The 23701-nt window shown below is 30.4% G+C and overlaps 2 protein-coding genes across 5 annotated transcripts; one reads left to right on the forward strand and one right to left on the reverse strand.

Annotated features, from left to right (window-relative positions):
* Positions 1–457: 457 nt before the first annotated feature.
* LOC112680293 (cytochrome b5 reductase 4) lies at positions 458–4173 on the forward strand. The gene is made up of 8 exons (XM_025550334.1): positions 458–687; positions 1635–1906; positions 1984–2178; positions 2894–3236; positions 3309–3597; positions 3665–3757; positions 3820–3990; positions 4059–4173. Exons 1-8 carry the CDS (start codon positions 678–680, stop codon positions 4108–4110), a joined length of 1425 nt encoding a protein of 474 aa, XP_025406119.1. The 5' UTR covers positions 458–677; the 3' UTR covers positions 4111–4173.
* A 469-nt stretch (positions 4174–4642) lies between these two features.
* On the reverse strand, positions 4643–23648 carry LOC112680294. Of its 4 annotated transcripts, XM_025550336.1 has the most exons (20): positions 22966–23647; positions 22130–22271; positions 21898–22034; positions 21617–21800; positions 20169–20311; positions 19898–20048; positions 17221–17360; positions 16723–16885; positions 13378–13847; positions 12350–12633; positions 12132–12278; positions 10518–10928; positions 9773–9970; positions 8812–8927; positions 8428–8629; positions 7290–7352; positions 6999–7203; positions 6053–6087; positions 4902–5084; positions 4643–4821 (listed from the first exon to the last, which is right to left on the reverse strand). In XM_025550336.1, the coding sequence occupies exons 1-20, from the start codon at positions 23051–23053 to the stop codon at positions 4792–4794; spliced, it is 3492 nt and encodes a 1163-aa protein (XP_025406121.1). In that variant the 5' UTR covers positions 23054–23647; the 3' UTR covers positions 4643–4791. The 4 variants fall into 4 exon arrangements, with proteins under 4 accessions (XP_025406121.1, XP_025406122.1, XP_025406120.1 ...); XM_025550337.1 differs by lacking the exon at positions 4643–4821 and having other exon boundaries at positions 4828–5084; positions 12350–12624; positions 22966–23648; XM_025550335.1 differs by lacking the exon at positions 4643–4821 and having other exon boundaries at positions 4828–5084.
* Positions 23649–23701: the final 53 nt, after the last annotated feature.

The raw sequence follows: 23701 nt of genomic DNA on the forward strand, positions 1-23701 counted from the left end.
ATAACTACCAATAACTTCCTAGGGCAACAACATTTGAATAAGACGCCAGTTCTCCCACCATTGTTAATTAACATAAGTTGCTTAAAAGTTTAAGATTTTCTTTGTTTGTCTAGTGATCGTTTATGGGTAAAAATATTGGTCAGACTTGCAACTAACCGAAATAGCGTTGTGACCCACAGATTTCTGTCTTGTAGGATGGTGTAATGGGTTTATTGCCATGGTAATTCATTGTGCTAGTGTGGTGGTATTCGAGCGTTTGCTAAGCCACGTTATAAGCTATTCGAAATTTTCAGCTCTATGATTTTTGTTACGAAACTATTGGTCTCGATGGGGTCGGGATTACAGTCGACGCATAATAACTTCGGTTGATATCGGTCCTCGGTTACGGTGCAACCATAAGTGATAACGTTAAGCGATAACAAAATCGCTGATGTGATAATATTATTGACCATTTGGTTTTTTTTATTTCATTATGTATATTTATATATTTTTATTCTCAGTTCTCGAGCTTTACATTAATTAAATAAATATTCATTATATTCTTTTAAAGCCAAAGGTTAAGAAGGGCCTGCAATTTTTCCATTTTGCATTGGTACTAGAGATGTATCAATTGATAACTATGTATCCGAATACATTACATCGATAGTAGTTATTGTCATCAATTCCTGAATTCTACCATGGCGACCGGTCAGTATAACTGCTTAATATTCAATTTAATCATGTTTTTGTTCCGCATTTATAAATGACTTAAGACATGTGATTATTATTATTTTATAACGCTCTAAGTAGCATAAAGAACTTTGAAAAATTTTAAAACTCTTGTATTATAATTTATTATGTATAACATTAAAACTATCTGTCGCAAAATAATATTATTACAATACAGTAATATAATGGTATTGGTCACTATTTGCTATGAGTTTTATCTTCCGTACAGCATGAATTTGAGTTAAGAAGTTATAAAATAATTATACAAATATTTACCATGTAATTAGAAGACTAGTGGTAGAATTGAAAAGGTGTAGCAACATACAGCAACATCATATTTGCTAATAATCAACTTTTTAATCTATTTTTATATTATTATATTGTTACGGAAAGAATTGTTCAGCATTGCTGGAAAGTATTGACAAGTGTATTACTTACATTTTATTAAATAAAAGCTCATTATGTTGGCTGATTTAAATCATACTTTTGAAGTGCTTTGCTTACCTTGAGTCTTTTTTAATATATTAAGTATTCTATCTTAAATAATTTAAATTAATATTTGTATATAGATTCTTAGTATTGTAAAATATTCAAAAATTAAATTAGTCTTTATTTACTTAAATTAATTTAGTTATTTATATATTAAATTTAAACTATATTAATTATTTTTAACTTGAACCAAGTATACAAACTTTAAATTATTTTATATTTGTTATTATTTCTATGTTGTATAAAAACAATATAAAACTGTAAAATACATTACTAAACAATCGCTATGATGGTACACTTGAATTTTGTTTTTTTTTTTTTTTTGTAAATTCAAGGAATCCAATATTAAAATAATAATGAAAAATTTAATGAATTATACTTATGTATTGAAATGTTTTTAAATTCATTTTTTTTTATTTGTATGTTTATTTTTACAGGAACAACTAGAAATAAAGTGGCTCTAGCTCCTGGCCACTCGCTTATGGATTGGATTCGTTTGGGTAATTCTGGAAATGATTTGACTGGAGTTGGTGGTAAGCTGTTGTCTGTTTCAAAATCAGAATTAGCAAAACACAACAAACGGACTGATGCTTGGTTAGCTATACGTGGAACGGTCTATAATGTTACCCAATATATGGATTTCCATCCTGGAGGTGGTGATGAATTGATTCGTGGAATTGGCACAGATGCTACTAAATTATTTTCAGAGGTAATAGATACTGAATAATAGACATTGTAATTGTGTTAACAGTTAACAAATTGTTTACAAAAGATTATGAACAACAGATACATGCTTGGGTGAACTATGAATCAATACTGCAGAAGTGTGTTGTTGGAAGATTGGTAAATGAAGAACTCTTCAAATTACCTGAGGTTTTGAAAACGTCTACAGATGTGTCAATCAATGATTTTAATATGGACTGGTTTCAACAACTTGGCTTTTTATGTTTTGTATTTTATACTAAAACACCATATCCTGAGGTACATAAGCACAAAAACATTATTTTCTCAATGAAACTAATTGTATTTAGTCTTGTTACAACTAGAATAGTTTGAAATGTATTTAAATAAAAATTATTTGGTTCCATGATATTTCCTCTAAAAGTCATAAAATACATTGTTTGTGGCATTGTTCAAATTATTTGCTCTTATTTATTTGATTAACTAATAATTTTATTATAATCTTCAATTTCGTATTATAATAATTAATAATAATTGTATAGTTAGTATTAATGAATTTATTATTTACTTATTATACAACATACAGATATTGCTATATATTATTATTATAGTAATTATAACTTATTCAGCATTTTTGGTGTGTATATTTATTTTTTAGTTTTATATATATTTATAATTTTGACTTTATTATTATATTTCAAAAATTATAACATTTTTAAATTGCATTTAAATTTCATTGTTTAATATTGCTCTTGGTCTTTAATGAAACTTTATTGCTTACTTTATGTCTATAATTGGATATAATATTTTAACTTTATATTATTGATAATGATTGCGATTATCAAAGTAATTATTTGAAATTTAAATTTCTGTTAAAATATAGTTTTTTTTTTTTCATTTTTTTCTCTGACTTAATATTTTAATATTGATTCCAAAAAAATATAATCTATTTTAAACAACATTATTTATAAATAAATGAATAAATAATTTTATTATTTATACAAATTTGTTTCAGGTATCTATTAAATTAAAACGGCCCAATGAAATAGTTTTTTCATTGAATGGAAAAGCAAAATGCATCACTCTTCATAAACCTGTCAATTGGCCTTGTATTGTTAAAATTGTAGGCGATATTGGAAAAGTTCAAGTTAAACTAATAAAAAAAGTGCTTGGACTTTGGCCAACTTTTGGAACTGTATCAATAACCAATAATATTCAAGTTGATTATTGGAAATGCGAACTGATTCAATCATATGATGTCACTCATAATGTTAAATTTTTATTATTTAAGTATGAACAGAATTTGTATAATCATGTTTACCCTGGGCGACATGTTTATGTAAAAGCAAAAATAAATGGTATTTATTTATTAATTTACTAAAATAATATTTTAAATCTTTTTTTAAACTATTTAAAAAAATGTATTCTAGGTCTTGATGTATCTCGCCCATATACTCCAGTATGGCCTATAGTCGACACAACTGAATATGGAAACATTTTAGAGGATACTTTGTGTTTGTTAGTAAAAAGTTATCCAAAAGGAAAATTAAGCCAACATCTTTGCTCTTTACGCCAAGGTGACTTTATCGAAGTAAGCCGACCACAGGGCAGTTTTGAGTGTTGGACATCAAAAACTAATTTAATTTTAATAGCTGCTGGTACTGGCATTACACCTATGTTACCAATCATATGGAATGCTTTGCATTCACCCATTAAAAAGTATTTAAATCACAATGAAAATAATCAATTACTCATCTATATTCAATACCATTACTCATGATTATAGGTATAATGTTTCATTATTGTTCTGTAACAAAAAAGAATCAAACATAATTTGGAAAAAATATTTAGATCAAAAAAGTGCCACTTACTCATCAAGGTAAGATTAATTGATACTTTATGTTTTGTAATTTAATTTTAATAATTTGATTGATTTTGTAGACTGACTGTACGTTATATTTTATCAAAAGAAGAGAACCATGAGGGTGATAATAAAGAACATATCGATGAAAATGTAATTAGTAAAAATTTTCCTACATTAAATGAAGATTCGATGGATAAATATGGTATATGCATATGTGGCCCCCCAGGATTTAATAAACTATGTGAAAAGTAACTATAATCATTACTTATAAGTTCAAAATAATATTATTATCATTAAAATATTATTTATTCAATAGGATAATTATTCAGAGAGGTTTCAAAAAAGATGACTATTTTATCTTTGGTTAACATATTTTATTATAATCATTGTTTTTTCAAATACAAGTATACCATATAGTATTTTTGAAAATATATTTTTGATTTTGATCAAGATGAACCAAGTAATATTATGATTTATATTCTATGTTATTTTTTATAAAATATAAATGTGTTAATATGTAATAATGATATCTAAAACCATGTTTGATTCTTATTTGATATTATAACATTTACTTAAGTTAAAATTATCAATTATTAACTTCTTTCTAGAATAAATAAATAATTGAGATTGTGTAAAATGTATTAAGTAAAATTAACAAATAATTAGTGAATCTACATGAAACAATTTTGGAGCACATCTACCACTAAGTAAATTGGTGAATTTGCAGCTAAAACTAACGGTAACAATTTTTAGATATAATTCCTACTTTGATTAAAAATGATTTAAGATTAAAACATGGAATTCATAATTTTTATAAATTTTCCTAAATATTGTTGAGAATTAAAAATAACTCAATCATATAATAATAATTTATTACATCATAAAGTTACAGTGCATATTAATTAAAGTACATTTTATTTTTAAGTATAATAATAATAGCAAACTAATTTGATATCGATGAGGTATTATATGAATCGATTATAATACAAGCAATAATCATGCAGTTAGTTATTATTTTGATAACACAATTTTAGTTGATATTATAACTTTTAAAAGTTTGTTGTAAAATAACCTATATCCTATTTAAAACATACAAGTAATTGATTAAAATTATTAACTCTCATATGAATTTGTTATATATAAAACTATTTAAGCATACCGAAATTTCATTGGTGTCAGTTTTTTGTTCGGTGGTGATTGATTTTCGCGGGTTAATTTCACAAGTAGAACTGGAATAAAGCCTGGATATTGATGGAATCTCGTTTAAAGGTGCCAAAAGAGCAGCTTTTTTTCCATCTAATTTCATCAAATCCATATCTATGGTTTGTGATTTCTCAGCAATCTTAAGTTAAAGAATAGTTTATAGTTAATATAATATATTTTGAAATGTACCTACTACCTATGTGATTTAGATATAAATGATATACAACATTGTTGTAATTTACTATTTGAGTATTAAAATTGATTTATCTTGATTCAATTACTACGAAATTTTAAAGAATTTTTTGAATTACAAAATAATTGTACACCTTAATTGACATCTAGTTGTATTTTTTTAATTATACCATTGTCTAAGAAAACTTCAGATAAGTATTCAAATTATAGATTGTGTTATACTATAGAAATAATAAGAACATAAACAATAGTTTTATAATAAAAATATGACCCTGTTTGATTTATTAAAATTTACAGTTCATTAAACCAGTGCTTCTCAAACATTTTTGTCAGATTTTGTAGGTCTCCTAAATTTATTGTTAAATTGTCAAGGCTCCCTTAATTAAAATCATTTATTATTATTATTATTATTTTTTTTAATAATGTATTAAAATTACAAGTGCTATTTCACACAGCTTAACTATTGATATGTATATTAAATTAATGTTTTTTATTTACTTGAAAACATTTTTATTATATTGTTAACTACATCTGTACATGTAAAAATACAAGAAAATTAAGGCATAAAGAAAAAAGTTCAGATAAAATAACTATTTCAAGGCCTAATAGAATAATAATATAGCCTAAGAGGCTGTGGTTCCCAGTTTGAGAAGCACTGCATTAAACTACTATTTCTAAACAAAAAGTGCCAAAAGGTCTACGTTACATATGAGAATTAATGTGCTTATATTGCTATGATAAATATTAATTTTAACCAATCAATGTGCCTAAGTTACATGTATAGGTATGTAACCATCTAATAACTTATTATAAACAGGATAAAAATTAAACATAGCATTAAAAATTATATCATAGCAGTTAATTAATCAAGAGTTATTATTTTTAAACATAAATTGAATTTGACTGCTCACATACCTGTGAATTAGATGTGAAATTGTCATTCCCCAAAGCTGTAAATGTCAAGAAGAAATAAAAATATAATTAATTTAATTTTATAAAAACACAATTTTATGTAGTTCGTTTATGAGTTTGTTTCATGCCCATGGGCGTGCCCAGACCTGTATTTCAGGGGCTGTTTACTATTCTTTTGGGCCCTATCTTAACAAAACGTGTGACATAACTTTAATTTATTATTGAATACTGTAATTAGTCTCGATGAATATTTTTTCCTTGAATCTCATACATTTTTCCTAGATAGCTTCAACTACGTATGATTTGTATTTTTGTAGTCCATTACTGCTGAATACACACTAACTGTTATATTATCATAATACATTTTTGCAAGAACATTTAAAACATTTTGTTTTATTCTGTCTATTACGAAAAGTCATTTATTTTTTACCAAATATTTTAGAATAAATCACATTCAATTTGAACAACATCAGTTAAAATACAGGCCCATTACTCTTAGACTTAAATTATAGGGCCCCGTTTAATAAATATTTCAGGGGGTGCCCGAACACACCCGGCACCTCCCGTGCACACGCCTATGGTCATACCATATAATAATAATATTATGGGTATCCCATCAATAATATTAATAATACATTAATATAATAGTACATTTTATTGGTACATTATCGATCGATTTGACGGCCATTACTTACAATACAGTGGCATATTTAGATTTTAACCCCCCCCCCCCCCCCCCCCCAAAAAAAAAAAAAAAAGTTAAAAAGTTATAAATAACTTGGTTTGAAGGTACAAAGAAAGATAATATTAATTTATATAATATATCATGTAATAACTCTTCATTTTTATTAGGGATATTATTGAATCACTTATTTTTTAGAAAAATTTTAAAGCCTCCTAAAAAAAACTTGAAAATAGGCCACTTTAACAATATACTATCGATATTTACTTGTAGTTTGTTGTAGGCCAGTATTCGACACTATATTTTTTAGTTTCATATAGACTACGACCATTTCCGGACGGTTTTTCGCTATTTCTACTACGCATGTTTTTCCCAGAGATATTAACGCCACGGATACGTGATAAAAATCTTCTCCCGCGGTCTTGTCAGCAATATCTATCAGCGAAGACGTGTAATTATTCACAAAATCCATCTAAACAAAACAATAATTGAATCAATATGAATGTCAGTTGTAACTAACGTATATTTTGTTTTAAATTGTGTTATACGGGTACTAACCAAATAGTTGTAGTTTTTAAATCTGTTGAACGCTTTTAGACCCGTCGCAATTTCGAACATCACCTGCGTAAGTAAACATTTTTTATAAAACAAATTTTCAAGACATGTCTAAATTACCTACTATTACTACTATACCTAGTAAAAAGTATTATATTAAAAAAAACTCCAAGTGAGTATTTTAAAAGCAAGATTAAAAAATAAATAAAAATTAGTGCAGTAATTTATGATGTAGACGCCACACCCTTATGTGTTGTCTCTATCTTACAAAACCCATTCTTACATCTACATAGTAAATTTTCGATCAGTAAAACCAATTTTAGCTTCTGGGTTGTTAGCTTTAATATTAGAATAAACTGATCTAACTTAAAGGTAAGAACATTATTATAATATTATCTATTTCTTCCGGTAGGTATTTTAGATTTTATGTAAAATATTATAATTTAAAAATACTCATAGCTAACTTACAGATTAAAATATTGTAAAAAAAACCTATGTTTGCGTTCTAATCGTACGCGATTGCAGTCTTTTTTTCAACTATCTGTAGATTGGTTCATTAATGAAATGTTTCTCCACTTCTCTTAGCAACTTCCTTTAATTTTTTATAGGAACCTAAGTAATTCTAACATGATCTGCTTATTAGTGATTAGTTTATATCATTATTATTATTTATATGTTATCTATGCGTGTGACAATATTTTAATGGCGTATCGAATTTTGTACCGTGCACAGCAAGCGACTCCAAAACTATAAAATAATAAAAATAAAAAAAGGTTAAAAAATAAAAGGTTAATAAAGGTTAAAAAATAAAAAAGGTTATACAGTCTACATATTGGTTTAATTATTTTTATTTATTGGTTTAATCCTAGCGATCCATTACAAAATACAAAAAGATACAGATAATATTCTTACCATTAAGTTTGAAAATAAATCAGTTTAATATCATATAGGTAATAAATATCTTATATAATAAAGCATGCGGGTGTGGCGTCCTATGGATTAGTTCTGAATATAAATAAATTAGTTAATTAACAATATTAATTAATTTACCAGAAAGAAATGTAGTATTTGTATAATAAATTTAAGTAACTTAACTGTTAACTTATTATTTTGTTAATGCCCAAGCTTGACACATACGTACCACACCGAAACTAAAAGTGTCCACTTTTGTAGACATTATTTTGCTTTGGCAAAAGTCATCGGGGAGATAAGGTTTAGTACCACATACACGGCTAACATTGAAACCCACTGGTTCTTTGTTCGTTTCTTCCATCGGACCGGTTCGAGCAAGACCGAAATCTCCTATTCGAGCTTCGAAGTTTGAGTCCAAAAGAATATTGGCGCTGAAAAGTAAAAAAAAAAAAGGTTGTAAAAGAATATCAGTAATAAAATTATAATACATCTGTTTTGATTTCAACAAAGATATTTTAATATATTTACAAAATAGTTATTGTAACTTATTGTGGATAATTACACATTTTCGAATACAAAATAAAACGCGATGTATGTATACGGTAATATTTACCTTTTTATATCGCCATGAATTAAAGGTATTTCCATGTTATGTAAAAATTGAAGTCCTCTCGCTGTTCCTAGTGCTATGTTTGCACGCCTTGACCAAGACAATGGTTTTGTTCCGTTCTATATATACAAACAAAAGCGTGGTTAGGTTATATTTAGGGCTGGGATTTTAATACCCTAAAGAAATCCTTTTATAACCTAAAAACTCTAAACAATGCACTACCATTTTTATTTTTAATAATTTTAGTATAAATAAAATTATAATAAATTAATTAATTAAAAGACGGAAAAACTCATAAAATGCATTATAAAAATGACTTTAAATTTATTCAAAAAATATATTACAAGTGTATTTATTATAATATTAGGATAAATTTTAAAAAAAGCTGTACATAAAGCTAGATATCATAGATTTGTATTTCGTTTAATCTGAAAAAAAACGCATCGTTTTACTGTTTTATCATTTTTATTCCTAAGTTTTGACACATTTTAACAATTTTCCGATAATATAATACGAACTACGAGTACCTACTTATAATCTGTTATAATTATATAAAAACCATGTTGGTATAAACTTTTGGGTTTTTGCGGTATGCGATTATTTTGTAAACTTTTCGATTTGTACGATATAGAGAACATAAAATTATAATTTAGCTAATATAATATGAAATATTAGTTATAATAGATGTCGAAGACAAAGAATATGTTAGTCAATCCTATTTTGCAGGTTTATACAAAATATTCTTACTTCCTTGTGTATTTACGAAACACAATACATTATGTGGCAATAACGATAATGTAAAAATAAAATGTTACTTTACTTTAAAAAAATAAGTTATCATGTGAGTTATTAAAATTAAAATTTATATAATATGATTATCTTTAAAAAACCAATAAGAAATGTCATAGTTATTTAATCCTCGTGAAACAGTCTAAACATATTATATAAACTGAGCAATCCGTACTTTAAGTTGTAGACGATCTTCCAGTGATCCATTTGCCATGTACTGGTAGATCAAACAAGATCCAGTCGCGTGGAAACAAAATCCATACATGGGAAGTACATTGTCATGTTTGACTGCGTTTAAGTACATTATCTCTTTGGATGGATTTAAAATTTCGTCTCCCAAAGTGTGCATATTAACAACTCTCTCGGCTATTCCCTGAAAACAATGTATACATTACTGATAATACAAACCTCATATTTATATGATCATAGGTGTGTTCAGAGAAAATACAGAACTTGTATAACGGGGCAGTTTTAAATACATGTTTAATCATAGGTAACCTAAAATGTTTGAAATATTACTGAAATTTATTTATTTATTATCACAAAATTGATGTAAATATAAAATAAAATTTAAAATAATGCTATTATAATTTTTAAACTTTTATTAAATCTAATTAATCATATGGGTGATTAATATATTAATTAATTGCTACAAAATATTTTTCAAATATTTGTGTTCATTGCTTCAATGTTGATGTAAGGCATTTAATTAGTGTGAGTAACATGAGTTTAATTTTTTTTTTAATTTCTTACTCAAAACTACAATAGGCAGTTATAAAAATGTCTTAGAAAAAACTGATTGAACATAATATATTTTCTGAACAACGAAGATGGAAAACCTGTACTTGTCAGCAAACGTCAATATAGTTTGTTAGGGTTTTTAATAATTATATTTTCAAATATTATTTTGTATAACTGACCTCAGACTTCAACCGTTTGATAGCCACATCCGTGTGTCGCCAATTTCCTTTGTACACCACTCCAAAACCTCCTCTGCCCAACACGCGGTTCTGATCCCAGTTTTCCGTTGCCACTGCGAGTTCGTCGTATTGGATTCGTTGCATGTATACCTCTGAAGAATTTCTTCTATAACTGCAGGTCTCGGTGGAAACTGTGCGATTGCAAGAATTCCATCGATTGTTGCGGACATATGACCAAAATATTTCGTGCAAGTTGAAGTAAACAGACAAAAAACAAATAAACAGAACGAAACCCATAATGATTACAAAATAGAAGTAATCGATTTTCCATTTTTTGCATAGACTATATTCATCTATAAGGATGATTGGTTTAGTAGAAGACGTGCAGGTGATTTTTCTCAAGTCTTCGATCTGAAAAATCGACGAAAAACCATGTATACGGAACACTGTTAAAATAATTATGTATTATAGTGGTTCCCAAAAAGTGACCCGCGCTTCCTTAGGAAGCGCATACACTTATTGTGGAAGGCGCAAGGCAAATATTAATATTGTACATTACACTATCAAATATTTAGACTTTTAGACTGAAAGTAATTTGATTTTATTAAAATAATAAAAATAAAAAAAAAATTTTATTTATTTATGGAAGGCACGATTACATTTTTTTTTTTGTTATGGAAATGCGTGAACCAAAATAGTTTGGGAAATGCTGATATATTAGATTCTCGGGCATATACATGAAACTAGACATTTCAATTAGATCGGGTGAAAATATTAACACTCAAAAAGATTATATTTCACTTCAAGAATAGTATAACGATGAATATGTTATCAATAAGAGATATTAATTTTTCGGTAGTTGGCATTTCCTCAGATTAACCCTTGATTGTAAAAAATCTTTTCCTCACAAACATATACAATTTGTTAGGTATTCCGAAACGTGCATTTTACAAAGTATTCGAATACAGTACTATTGTTATACAATGAACTTATGTTGTACTTATGTTCTAATACTACTAACGGTAAATTATAAATGTTAGTGCAAGTTTCGTATAGTCGTTTTGTAAATATTAATTTTGACTAGACTATGAGCCTAATTATACTATAATCTCATCACGTTTAGTTGCTCTGAAATGTTGAAGACCTAAGAATATTTTTTCTCTTTGTGTTACAGGCTTTGCAACCCAAGTATTAAAAGTGGTTGTCGGTTTTTGATTCAGATTGGTTTATAAAAACAAAATAATTGATTTTCATTTAAATTAATTTAGTAATTAAAGGTATTTTTCGATATTATATTGATCATATACTGCAATCTAAGATAATTTTTATTTATTTATCGCTGCATAGTGGCAATAAATATCACTTTCCTTGGTTGTTATCCATATGATACTAACTCTTTATATTAACAGTGTTTTAGTTATTTTAAAGTAGTCACAAATTGAATTATTAAGAATAAAAAAAAAAAAAATTGTAAATTATAATATTTAGAGTTATGATTTTACAATTTAAATTACATGATTTTTTATGAATTTTTAATAATTTAGTGAGGTGTTTACGTCATTCATCAACAAAAATATCTCGACATAGTCGGTAAAAAATGATCAAATTACACACCTTTGATCTATGTTCTATTATAACAGTCCTTAGGAAACATTCACATTGCCACGGGTTTTTTGACAACGTTATAGTGTCTAAACTTGGTAACAATCTTATTACTTTATCATTCAATAATGTTAACTTGTTATTATCGACGTACAAAACCTAAAAAATTGGTAAATCAATGATGAATAACAATTTTAGTTAACAGCTAACGTATATATAATTTTTCTAACCTTTAAACTTTTGGGCAAAAGATTAGCGTCCAATGTCGTTAAACCATTTCCACTTATATCCAACAAGGTAATGCGATAACTGGTCAGATCTGGTTGAACTTTGAACAGGTTATCACTCAAAATTAAATGAACAAATAACGACGATTTGTTCTCGAAAACAGGAAAAATCGTTGGAGCTGTAGTCAAGTTTTTGTTTGAACATTGGATAGTGGTCGCATTTTCGGTTGGCAAAAAATAACATTCGCAAATCGTAGAACAATTTTCTATTCGATCAGCTATAATCCCTTTACAGAAATACACAAAAGGAACGCGTTAGGTATGCCAAATCATAATTTTTGACGTTCTTAAATCAATCTTACAATAATCATTTTCTCATGAACAATATATCCACCGTAAATCGATATCGTAACAGTGATTTTCAGCTCGGTGTGGGAAATATTTAGTCCTAAAATTGTGACTATATATTAGACTGTTTTCCATTGGTGCAGATGCGTAACCGCGAAAAACAGTAAAAAAAGAGGTAGGGGCGGAGAGAGGGAGGCTGCCAAAGTGTAAAACTACTGATTTATTACGATGACATAGTGACATAACGGAATAAGTAAAAAATAAGTCTAAACGATCTACCAACGTTGGTTCAAACCCAGCGAAATATGAACTTAATTAAAACAATTGCAACTCAAGGAAAAAAATTAGGATTTACAGAGCTCCCTACGCATAAACAACGGAAACCCACTGTATATTCAATAAAACTTATCATTCAGTACACATCGGTCTAAAAAAAATTGTCGCTCAACCAACCTGCGACGGTTGTACGAGTTTGAAAAAGTCAATAAATAATACTAATACGTAATACGTGTATCATAAAATATCAATCGGATGTTGGGTTGTTTTATTCCGCGGATTTTTAGTTGTATTTCGGGGACTTTTGGTTTCCTTTAACAAGATAATCAAAATCACACCCTAAAACAGTCGAAAGAATCGAAAGTCCTTTTGGATACATTGTAAGCCCTTCTGTCGCGCTCGCTCACCCAGCTGGAAGACGGCCGTCCTCATCACCCCACCGCAATACTTGTTGGCGTCGCCCGGACACTGGGCGGAGCACTCGTCGTCCCTCACTTTGAGATCGTAGCTCGGCGGAGCGTTCGCGCACCAACACGTCTCCCTGTACGAGAGCCCGTAGTACCGGTAACCGTTCCGGTAACAGTGTTTCGAGCAGATTTTCGGCGTGTTCACGTACGGGAAGTGGATCCGAACAGTGATCCCGTCGTCGTTTCCAGCCGGCTTGGCGCCGACGCTGGCCGCAGACTCGACGTAGCAGCCCATGTAATTGTCCCCGGCCACCCGAGACGTTATCAGACCGGTGGTGAACACGTTGTAATGGCCGCGGCCGCCACACTTGTGATCCGACGTCGAGCCGCCTGGGCACGTGGCGTCGCAGTGGTACGCGTCGGCTCTCGCTTCGAGCGACGGGCTCACGAAACTGCACACGCACTCCGTTCTGTGACACACGCGCGACGTGCACGTCCACTCGTAAGTACGATAATTATTCACAGCCTATTGCGATACATACATATGTCTACAATTGCGTGGGTGGCCCCGGCGGCGTTCGGCGACGGGACACCCCTATGGTTGGAAATAATTAACGGGATCGCATTGGTTTGCCTGTACCCTGCGCCCTAGTCCCTAACACGGATCTGGGTGCACAGTCGAGTCCGGGCAACGTACACGATCGTCAAGAAGCGTTATCGCCGAAATGCCATAAGGTCTGCTATTTAGCGCACGTGAAATGTTTTAGGTACTTGTCTTACCACACAATATTTTCAAAGCCAAACCAGCTACATGCGAATCGTAATTTCTGTTGGATAGCAACTGCTGCTGAGTGTAAAAATGTACAGCACTGATACAGTTCTTTTACGCCTCGATCGTTATACCTTTCATGGTTATTTAGCGAAATATCAACACTTGTAAACAAATTAACAAAAAAAAAAACAAAACCGAAAAAATCGTGACAGTTCTTATAGCGCGTTTATATAATATACCAAAAATATGTCAATAAATATAAATATGACGCATTGCGTGCGTCTAAGGTTTTAGTTCGAGAGATGCTTGGAGTTCAGTACTTCTCTAAACACATTCAAATATTCGTAAAATTTGTATTTAAAATGTGTGTGATTTTTTTAAGTATTTCGATTTAGAATACTGACATCGAGTGCTCATGAAAAAAATGTTGATTGCATTAAAATATAATATCGATTTAACAGTTATTAAATTTGTATAAATACTAAATAACCACTAGTAAGTGTTGTTTTTTGGCTTCATAAATAACTTAATAGGAAAATTTAGTGATTTTTAGAAGCGACTAATTTAGGTAGGTACAATATGTAATATAATCATTCGTAATTGGACTAATTTGTTTATATAGGTATATATATATATATATATATATATATATATATATATTCTACACAGCACAACAATTAACTCCTATGTAAACCTTTGTAATAGTACCTAAAATGCGATCACTTATTGTTTCATATATTCTATATTTACATATACTTATATATATGGGTGTATCATCCAGGGGCGTATTTAGACTTACTTCTAGGGGGGGAAGGCGACTCAAATTTTTTCTTTAACTCAGACTCAACATTTACAAGTAAAATTTTTGGTAATATTTACATCAGGTGAATTTTTAATATTTGTTGTTTTTTTTTCTTTTGATCTAATGCCGGATCCACTTAGTATGGTCTTTTTGTGTAGTTCTTTTTTAACACCTATCTGTGTTTTGAAAGTTTCGTATGTGTTTTATCTAATTTTTCACCAAGTATGGACTGGATCTTCAATCAAAATAATATATATTATTTATCGTTATGGGACATATAAATATTATAAGCAATTGAGCGTTTAACGCTATAAATAATTTAAACGTTATAAAAAATTTAGCGTTTTGCGTCATTTAAATAAGTGTAAAATTTGAAACGTTTTCAAATGTAGTAATACTATAAAATAAATCATAATTCTTGTTTCTTAATAAAATACCCATTACTTATATAAAAATTGTTTTGGTCTAAAAATTGTCATGGGGGGGAAGGGTGGTGGCCCCATCACCCCTCTCAAATACGCCACTGGTATCATCTGCCTAACACTAATAACATTAATACCAATTAAATTATACACTGTACAGAATTTAATTGAAATTACGCCATTTGTTATGTAAGTATTCTTATGTGTGTTTTCTCAATAGATACTCGTTTGTTGACCATCGATTTATCCTGGGGATTATTGAAGTTTTACTTGGCCCGTTTATGGTGTTAAGATATAAAAACAAATGTATTTAAACATAAATAAGGCATTAAACTAGGGTACGGCATTATTGGCAGGGTAAAAAATAAATTGAAGTATTCTTCAACCAACACCGAGGTGCAACAGATATAATGTCTGATAATATTGATAATACTGAGTCTCTTGTCGAAGAACGATTCGAACTGTATGTGAACAACGTATTTGGTGACGAGATCAACACCAAAAATACAAGTGTCTCTAATAAAAAATACGTTTAGCTACTAGCATCACTAGTAAATATTCATTTTTAATTATTAACGTGTTAATATACAATATATAATATAATATAATATATACAATATTGTGATGAAGTTGTCTGTAATTTTTATTTTATAATAAGAATACTTACTACCCGTAATATTTTACACGATAAGTGTAGGTAATATGTGATAACAGCTAGTAGAATACAGTAATTTGTTTTTGATAAGTTTAAAAATTATATTATTATCTAAACATTGAATACTTATAAGCAGTTAACTACTAGGTAAATATTTTTATTTTTACGTAGAATATTTCGAAAAAATGTTCTGTTATAGAGTTTAAAATTTAAAAAACTTTATGTTATTAAAATTTCTAAAGCGTAAAAAATGTCAAGATAAATAAAACCATAATAACTAACAAATAATGCATACATATTATAACTAAAGATATCTTAACGATTGTAATAAAATCCAACATTTTTAAAAAAAAAAAACTTCCTAGTACGATTCTCCAATAACTATATGGGAATTTTGGAGTAGGTTAATCCAAAAGTCCCACTGCAATGAACATGTTGTATAATAATTTCCGTAGCCGTTCATGATGCAAACATATGAATTAAGGTAATATACGTAACGTGATATATTAAAAATCGTGTGCAATATATACATAAAACACCAACTTTTTCTGTTTCGAATCTTTTAACTTCCCCGTCCCCGTCCCCGTCATCGTCCCCGTCCCCGCCCCCTCATCGTTAATCGAGTTCTGTTGATGGTAAAAAACGTGCAAAAATATAGAAAAACTTTTTTATTTAAACAATTTATAGAACTTACTGCGATGCGAGTGCGGCGTACGAATACCCTCGGTTGTAGCAACTCGAAACACACAACTCTGATGTTAGCCATCGAGGAAATGTTATGTTCCATCCTTCCATCACTGGATACATCCATGAGTTTCGAAAACATCCAAAAAGTTTTTCAGACAGATTCCCGGTGCCTGCGAACAGCAACGGTTTATATTTTTACTATAGTCTATCTAGCATTATGCTTACGGTTATCAGCTCCGTCCCACTATAAAATTATAAGAAAACAGAATAATTATTCGTAAGTTAATGCATAGTTCTGGGCAATCCAATTGTAATATTAATTTATAAATTAAACTTATGAAAAATGTATACGAAAATTTGGCGCACATAGTTTCAAAAATTTGACATTCGGAATTATATCAATCATTCTAACCGATTAAAACATTAAATATACATAATACTTTATGTTAGGGTAAACAAATAAATTCTCTTAATGTGAATTGTTTAAAAAAAAATAAGGACTTACCAATCCAATCATTTTCGTAAACGCTTATTGAGCTAGAACCACCGCAATATTCCGATTCGTCTCCTTCACATTTTTTGCACTCTTCTCGATTTTTTTGTTCGCTTATGCCTGGTTTTTCGTGACTGCATTCGCAATAATCCCTGTTAGTACACGAGTGTTCACGTAAGTGTATCGTAACATATACATATTTATGTGGTAGCAAAGCAAGAAAGGTAGTTTGGTGAGGGGAGACTGTTACAGAAGATCGATCGGGTTTATATGTTGACGTTTATAAATTATATTATACACATTTAATTTTTAAAATTTAAAACAATTGATACAATGAAAAAAATATATAAAATTCCGACTACGCAATCTTTTAAATTTTTCATATATTTTAAATATAGGTTAGGTTAATTGTTGAAAATGATGATAAGTATCAAACTGTATTAACCCCTTTCATCGAATCCGGTCCGATTTGCCGTTTCCTTTTTACGACTGACCCGAGAGAAGAAATCATCACCACCACCACCACCATCATCACTAACCCTGTTTAATGAGTAATCTTATGGAGTATTTATAAGAATAATTGTTAAAGTATAATTTAAAATAGAGAACATTAAAAAACAAAAAAAAAAAAAAAAATTAAAAACATTTAAAATCGTACTACCAACACACGTGTAAAAGATAGATCGAAAGCAAATACACGATAATTCACTCACGTCTACGGATATTAAACCGATTGAATTGTTATTCTCTCAGGAGTCGATGTTAAACCAAACCGATAAATATTAGAAACTGCGGTTCTCACTACTTTCAAAGTATGATGAGGGAATTATGCTTGACAAGAGTAAATTATAATATAACATACGCGAATATATTTTCTAACGAAATGAATTTTTTCACGCGATTACGCAGCCAGTATGTACTCCGTTTGTTCAGAGGTACTGACACAACATATTGCCAAGAGATGTACTTCATTTGGCACGGTCTTGGACCTGTTTTGTGGTGCCGGAGGGAATGTTATACAGCTGGCGTTGATTTGTGACCACGGTAAGCTTGATCATACTACGATTGAACAGTACTATAAATCAACGCAATAATATGATAGGCTCGTGTTTTTTTTTTTTAGTTATCGTCATCGACTTGGATCTAAAAAAAAAATAGCTTTGACCAAAAAAAAACGCAGAGATTTACGGAGTGGCCCACCGGATAGATTTTAGGGTGGGAAATTCTTTCTTGGTGGCCGCTAACCTCAGGGTGGACGCCGCTGTCACATCACCGCCGTGGGGTGATCCCGGGTACGTAAAACGAGCAAATTTTGACGCCAGAGACCTTCGTGGACGTGAAACTGGTGGCGTGGCAGCTATTATTCGGATGGCACGTGCAGTTGCGCCTAGGGTGGTTCTGCACGTACCGAAGAATATAAAGCCCAAGTACGCGTTACGCGATATCATAACATAATAATAATAATATAAAAACGTGTGACGTGTACAATACTTAATATCGACCTCCGAGACAGCGAAAATGTCATATTTTAGTTAAAAACAGATACTAGTTATAAGGGATTTTCAAATACTTACTGCAAACGATAAGTGATATTATAGAAACCTGTTGCCTTACATTAAAATTAATTGATTAATTGATTAAATCAAATGATACTTTTTATTTTCGTTTCACTATTCCGTGCATCGCAGTGTCTGCAGATGGCAATGGACAAGAGGTTCAGTCGAATACAGTACGAAAGTGTATCGATCGACAAAAAACCCAACTGTCTAAACCTCTATCTTTCAAGAGTACGTATTACAATACTATTACCATTTCTGCCATAAATATTTTATCATCCGTGGACGACGTTGAAATTCTATGTCTCACGTTATTAAAAGTACCTATGATATATTTAAAGCGCGTTCATTTCGACTTTCATTTCAGATCCCCATAGTAAAGTTCCAAGTTTTTTTTTTGTACTAACTCTTTTCAATTGTTTTAAAAGTAATAGCGGCTATTTTACGTTGGCATTGTGTTATCGTTTTTAGAATGACACTCGTGCACGAATAATACCACAGTTTAAACTTCAAAATCGGTGCAACTGGATAATCCATGTGGCTAAAGAACTTTCAGTGTATATACTTATAAATCGATAACACGTATGCTAATTTTATTTTCTTTTTTCTAGCATTAAATAGACAACAAAAATCGAGCGTCTTCGTACAGAGAACAAGTTCATGTACAAGAAGTATTTAAATAAGGTTGCCCGATTTTTAGAAACTTGATTTTAATCAGATTATTGAATCTATTAAGCACAACGTAAGCTAAAAGAACGAGGAACAATATATTTTGTTATTATTATTAATTAAAAACAATTTTTTTTCCTAGATCATCTTCATCCTACCAAATATACGAAAATTACAAGAACTCGCATTCAACTAATTTCGGTTCTTACTCAACCGAAAACAACGAAATTTGTTTGAATGCACAGAGAAGTTATTGAAATATTTATTTACTTGGAAAATAGAAACCGCATATAAATATTAGTGCAATACACAGAAAACCTAACGTAACCTAAATTGGCCTTAGAAATGTCCTGACAAAATATTTAAGTTTATGCGTCCCCGTTGAACATAACAATAACTGAATACAAAATAAAAAACGAAAACTGTATATAAAATTGCGATGTCGTTTATCTTACTGTACTTACTCGCTAACCGCCGCGTACTTGTACTGTCTCTCGTTGCAAATGTAAAAACACCTATGCGGATCGATATTCTCCTTGAGCGTGTTTATATTTTTTCCGGGTAGCTTGAAATCAACCAAATTGAAACAACCAACCGGTTGGCCTAGTGGGTAATCTGCGTGTGACAAAAAAAAAAAAAATTAATCAATTGTAGACATGTTATAACAATCCAATATGGTTTCGTATACTCCCCATCGACCCTATCGAATATGTTATACATGCATAATTGTCTAACCGACGATTCCAGTGGAATAAACACTCAGTCTCCATAAACCACCGCATTTCTTCGTCTTGTCGCCGGAGCACGGGACGTTGCATTTCGCATCGTTTATTTTGAAACGTCTTGAAGGATATTGATTACCACACCAACAAGCAGTTCTGGAAGTAAATCGTATAATTACAACGACATCAACAATAATTATTATCATCGTAACGCTAAAAACATTTGTATACTATGCCTATACGTATCGAGCTATTAATATTATGCACTAGTAAACGGTCTGAACTGCTCTGTAGAAAACAAAATTAGTTCGCCTTGCAAGTGTCAACTAAGTCGCACGTGGCAGGCTTGATCGTCATTAACAATAATTGTAATAATAAATCATACTGTCGTTATTATACGTTCATAGGTATAATATAATTTAACTACAATTTGATTAACAATCAATAATAAAGAATTATACGATGGTCGTACAGTAGCACAACCTCAAACATCACAATAACAATAAACGCACGCGGTGATCGTATACAATGACACAACCGATAATAATATAAATAAATAAGTTGAATGTACAGCCATAAAACTTAATAATTATAATACTAAAAATAATAATAATAAACATTAGTCCGACAATCGACCGACTGATTCGGATAGTAATAATAATAATGTACGGTGACTTGACCAATCGGTACTAACAGCAGTTGGATTTATTATTATCACATTTCCTACAAACAGCGCCTTGTAAATAACGGGTACTTGCAACGTTAGGGATAATTTTCTAAGATATAAAATATAAAAAGTTCTGATATTAATACTTATAGTATTTAATAAATGTATACTTTATTTATATATAGCACCGGGCGTGTTATGTAGTTTTTATTGTTTGTAGGTATTATAGCTGTGTTTAAATACACCACCACTTATGGCTGATCGGAGCGTCAACACCGCGTACCACTACCTAAAAAACGATGATATTAGTACGCGATTATAGGCGATTCTATGAATATTTAAAAGTCGACTACGAAATGAAAACAATAATTTATAAAACTGTTCTAATTTATACGAATTATTATTGATTTGGGCTTCGATAATATTTTGTTCTTGATCAGTGGTGGATCTATTATTTTTTTCATGGTTGGTGCTATTTTACTAATAATGGTTCTTAATGTACGACTTCGTGACAAAAACAAACTGTTAATTTAGGGTTTAAATATTCAGGATAATCAATAGTGTTATGTGCAAGTATTTTTTTTTTATTATCTCTCTCTATATATATATATATAACGTACATAATGTTCCTTCATCATATAAACATTTTTTAAAATTATAAACAATTCAAATAAAGTCGAATTTTTAAGATAGTAAAAACTATATAATGCCGTTATTTAGCCATCACAGGTATACTGCGTTTCTCGGGCGTGCAAGTTAAAAACGGAAAACGTACAATTGTTTGATATTATTACCCCAGTTTTTCTCCGTTCGTAGTGCCCGAATATAGAAATCCTATTTTGAAACATTCTTCCGAACATTTTTGAGGAGTGTTGTCTTCGTATCGCTCGTGCGGAAATTTCAACAGCCTGTTCTTCTCGTCTCCCATCTTTTCCCCGTAGCATCCTAGGTAAATGGCTTGAGGATAACTCTCTTCGCCTAAAATGCGCATAATATAGCAATGATAAATAAAAAAAATGTAAGCCATTGAAATGACGCACGCCGTTTCAACATCTTTGGTGGAGCGACTATTTACTTGTATTTCGAGTTTTGAACATTTTAAAATGCGTTCGATCACACCTGGCCGACGAGATTCCGGCGCAAGACGAATCGCAATCGGCGTCGAACGACTTCATTAATTTGGACATGTAATTATGAGTGCAGCGACAAGATCTATATATATATATATATATATAAACATATAATATAATAAAGGCGTATTGACGAACATAATATTTCAAAGTAAACGTTAGTTGTATTTATCTTACGACTCGTTGAACTCGGCATAAGTATAATTTAATGCTAGGCAATCATTTGAACACGTTTCAGGTGTTTGAGATGTGACTTTTACGCCATTCGAAACGCTCAAATCTTCGTTTAAAAAACATCCCAAATATTGCGGACTGGACGCTAAAAGATATAGAAACATACATTATGCTTCTGTTATTACATTTTGAATACCCATGGAGTGATAATTTTGGTAATGATAAACAGTGGCTTATTACAAACGTTAAATTACATTTATATTATGGATCTATAATGCATGATATATCTATACTTTATATAGAGACTTAAATTTTGTTGAAGCTAAGATTTGTAAAGTTCAATTCTAACTAAACGTACCTAACTCTAATAGAGTCTACAATGTTCAGTTCGTATTGTCCATGTGCGCGGATAACAAAATAATCGTTCGTATCGACTATAGTGTTGTAAAATTATTGGTAATTTATTTTTAGGTAACTTACTTGATGAAATAACTTGTTACTTGTTATTTTTATGTTACTTTTTTAAGGTAATATTGGGAAATTTATTTTTCAATACCCATATACTCAGTTGAATAAAAAAAGTAATATTAAATATTAATTATTATTTATTATTAAAACACCTAAATGACTACACTGGACTCCAAACTTTTATTTTTTTTTTAAGAAAATTCATCCTTTATTTCTATTTAATATTATTTCTTCTTATATAAAGCATTGAAATATATTTTATAAAAATATAGTCATTAGCCAATATAGATATTTATTAAATTTTATAAATTCTCAATAAAATATCCTTCGTCCAATAACGTAAAATATCAACTTTTTATGTAGACACTCACCGGCCGAACCGATTGGCGCGAGGTACAGGCACTGTAGGACGGCCAAGTGAATCCATGGCAAACGGTTAATGAGACGTTCAAAGACCATCTGAGCTGCACTGCGATGTTGATATAGTTTATTATATTACAAGAGAAATACGTGTACGTAATACGACCGGCCGACGGCCCAAACACGTATCGTATATGGGCGTGTGGTTACGAACAAAAGTTATTTTCCTATTACGATATAGAATCCAGACCTAAGTATCTAATGGATCGTTGTGGCGTTACGGATTCGTCCGATGGTACGTCATCATGTTGCCGTACGAGGAGATCGTTTTTGATTTCGCAATAGAGTTGAAGCGTGACCGCGCGGAGAAGGAAACCGAAAAGGATTGTTAAAAACGAAATGAGGAAATCACTTTTGCACGTATACTACGGTCACGCGGTTGTATTATCGCGCAGAGTCGGTCCGTCGAACAGCGCTGCAGTATTCGTACTGAATATTTCGCGAAAAACGTCTCTCGCCAATTGTTCGTATTATTCATTAATCATTATTATACTGATTTTCAATGTTATCAGTATTTATTTTCGATTACCATCGTTGTTTTTGTTGTTATTATTATCACTACTACCTAAAATTTATAATTATTGGCCCGGGTAGGACAAACGATGAGGGAAGTGTTGTAGTGTTGTACTGTAGACTGCTAGAGCCAAGCTCACAAAAACTGCGCACACGTTTCCGCAACGTTCCACT

This window comes from Sipha flava, unplaced genomic scaffold (genome assembly GCF_003268045.1).
Source record: "Sipha flava isolate LNK unplaced genomic scaffold, YSA_version1 176_pilon_pilon, whole genome shotgun sequence".
In the NCBI taxonomy this organism is placed as follows: domain Eukaryota; kingdom Metazoa; phylum Arthropoda; class Insecta; order Hemiptera; family Aphididae; genus Sipha; species Sipha flava.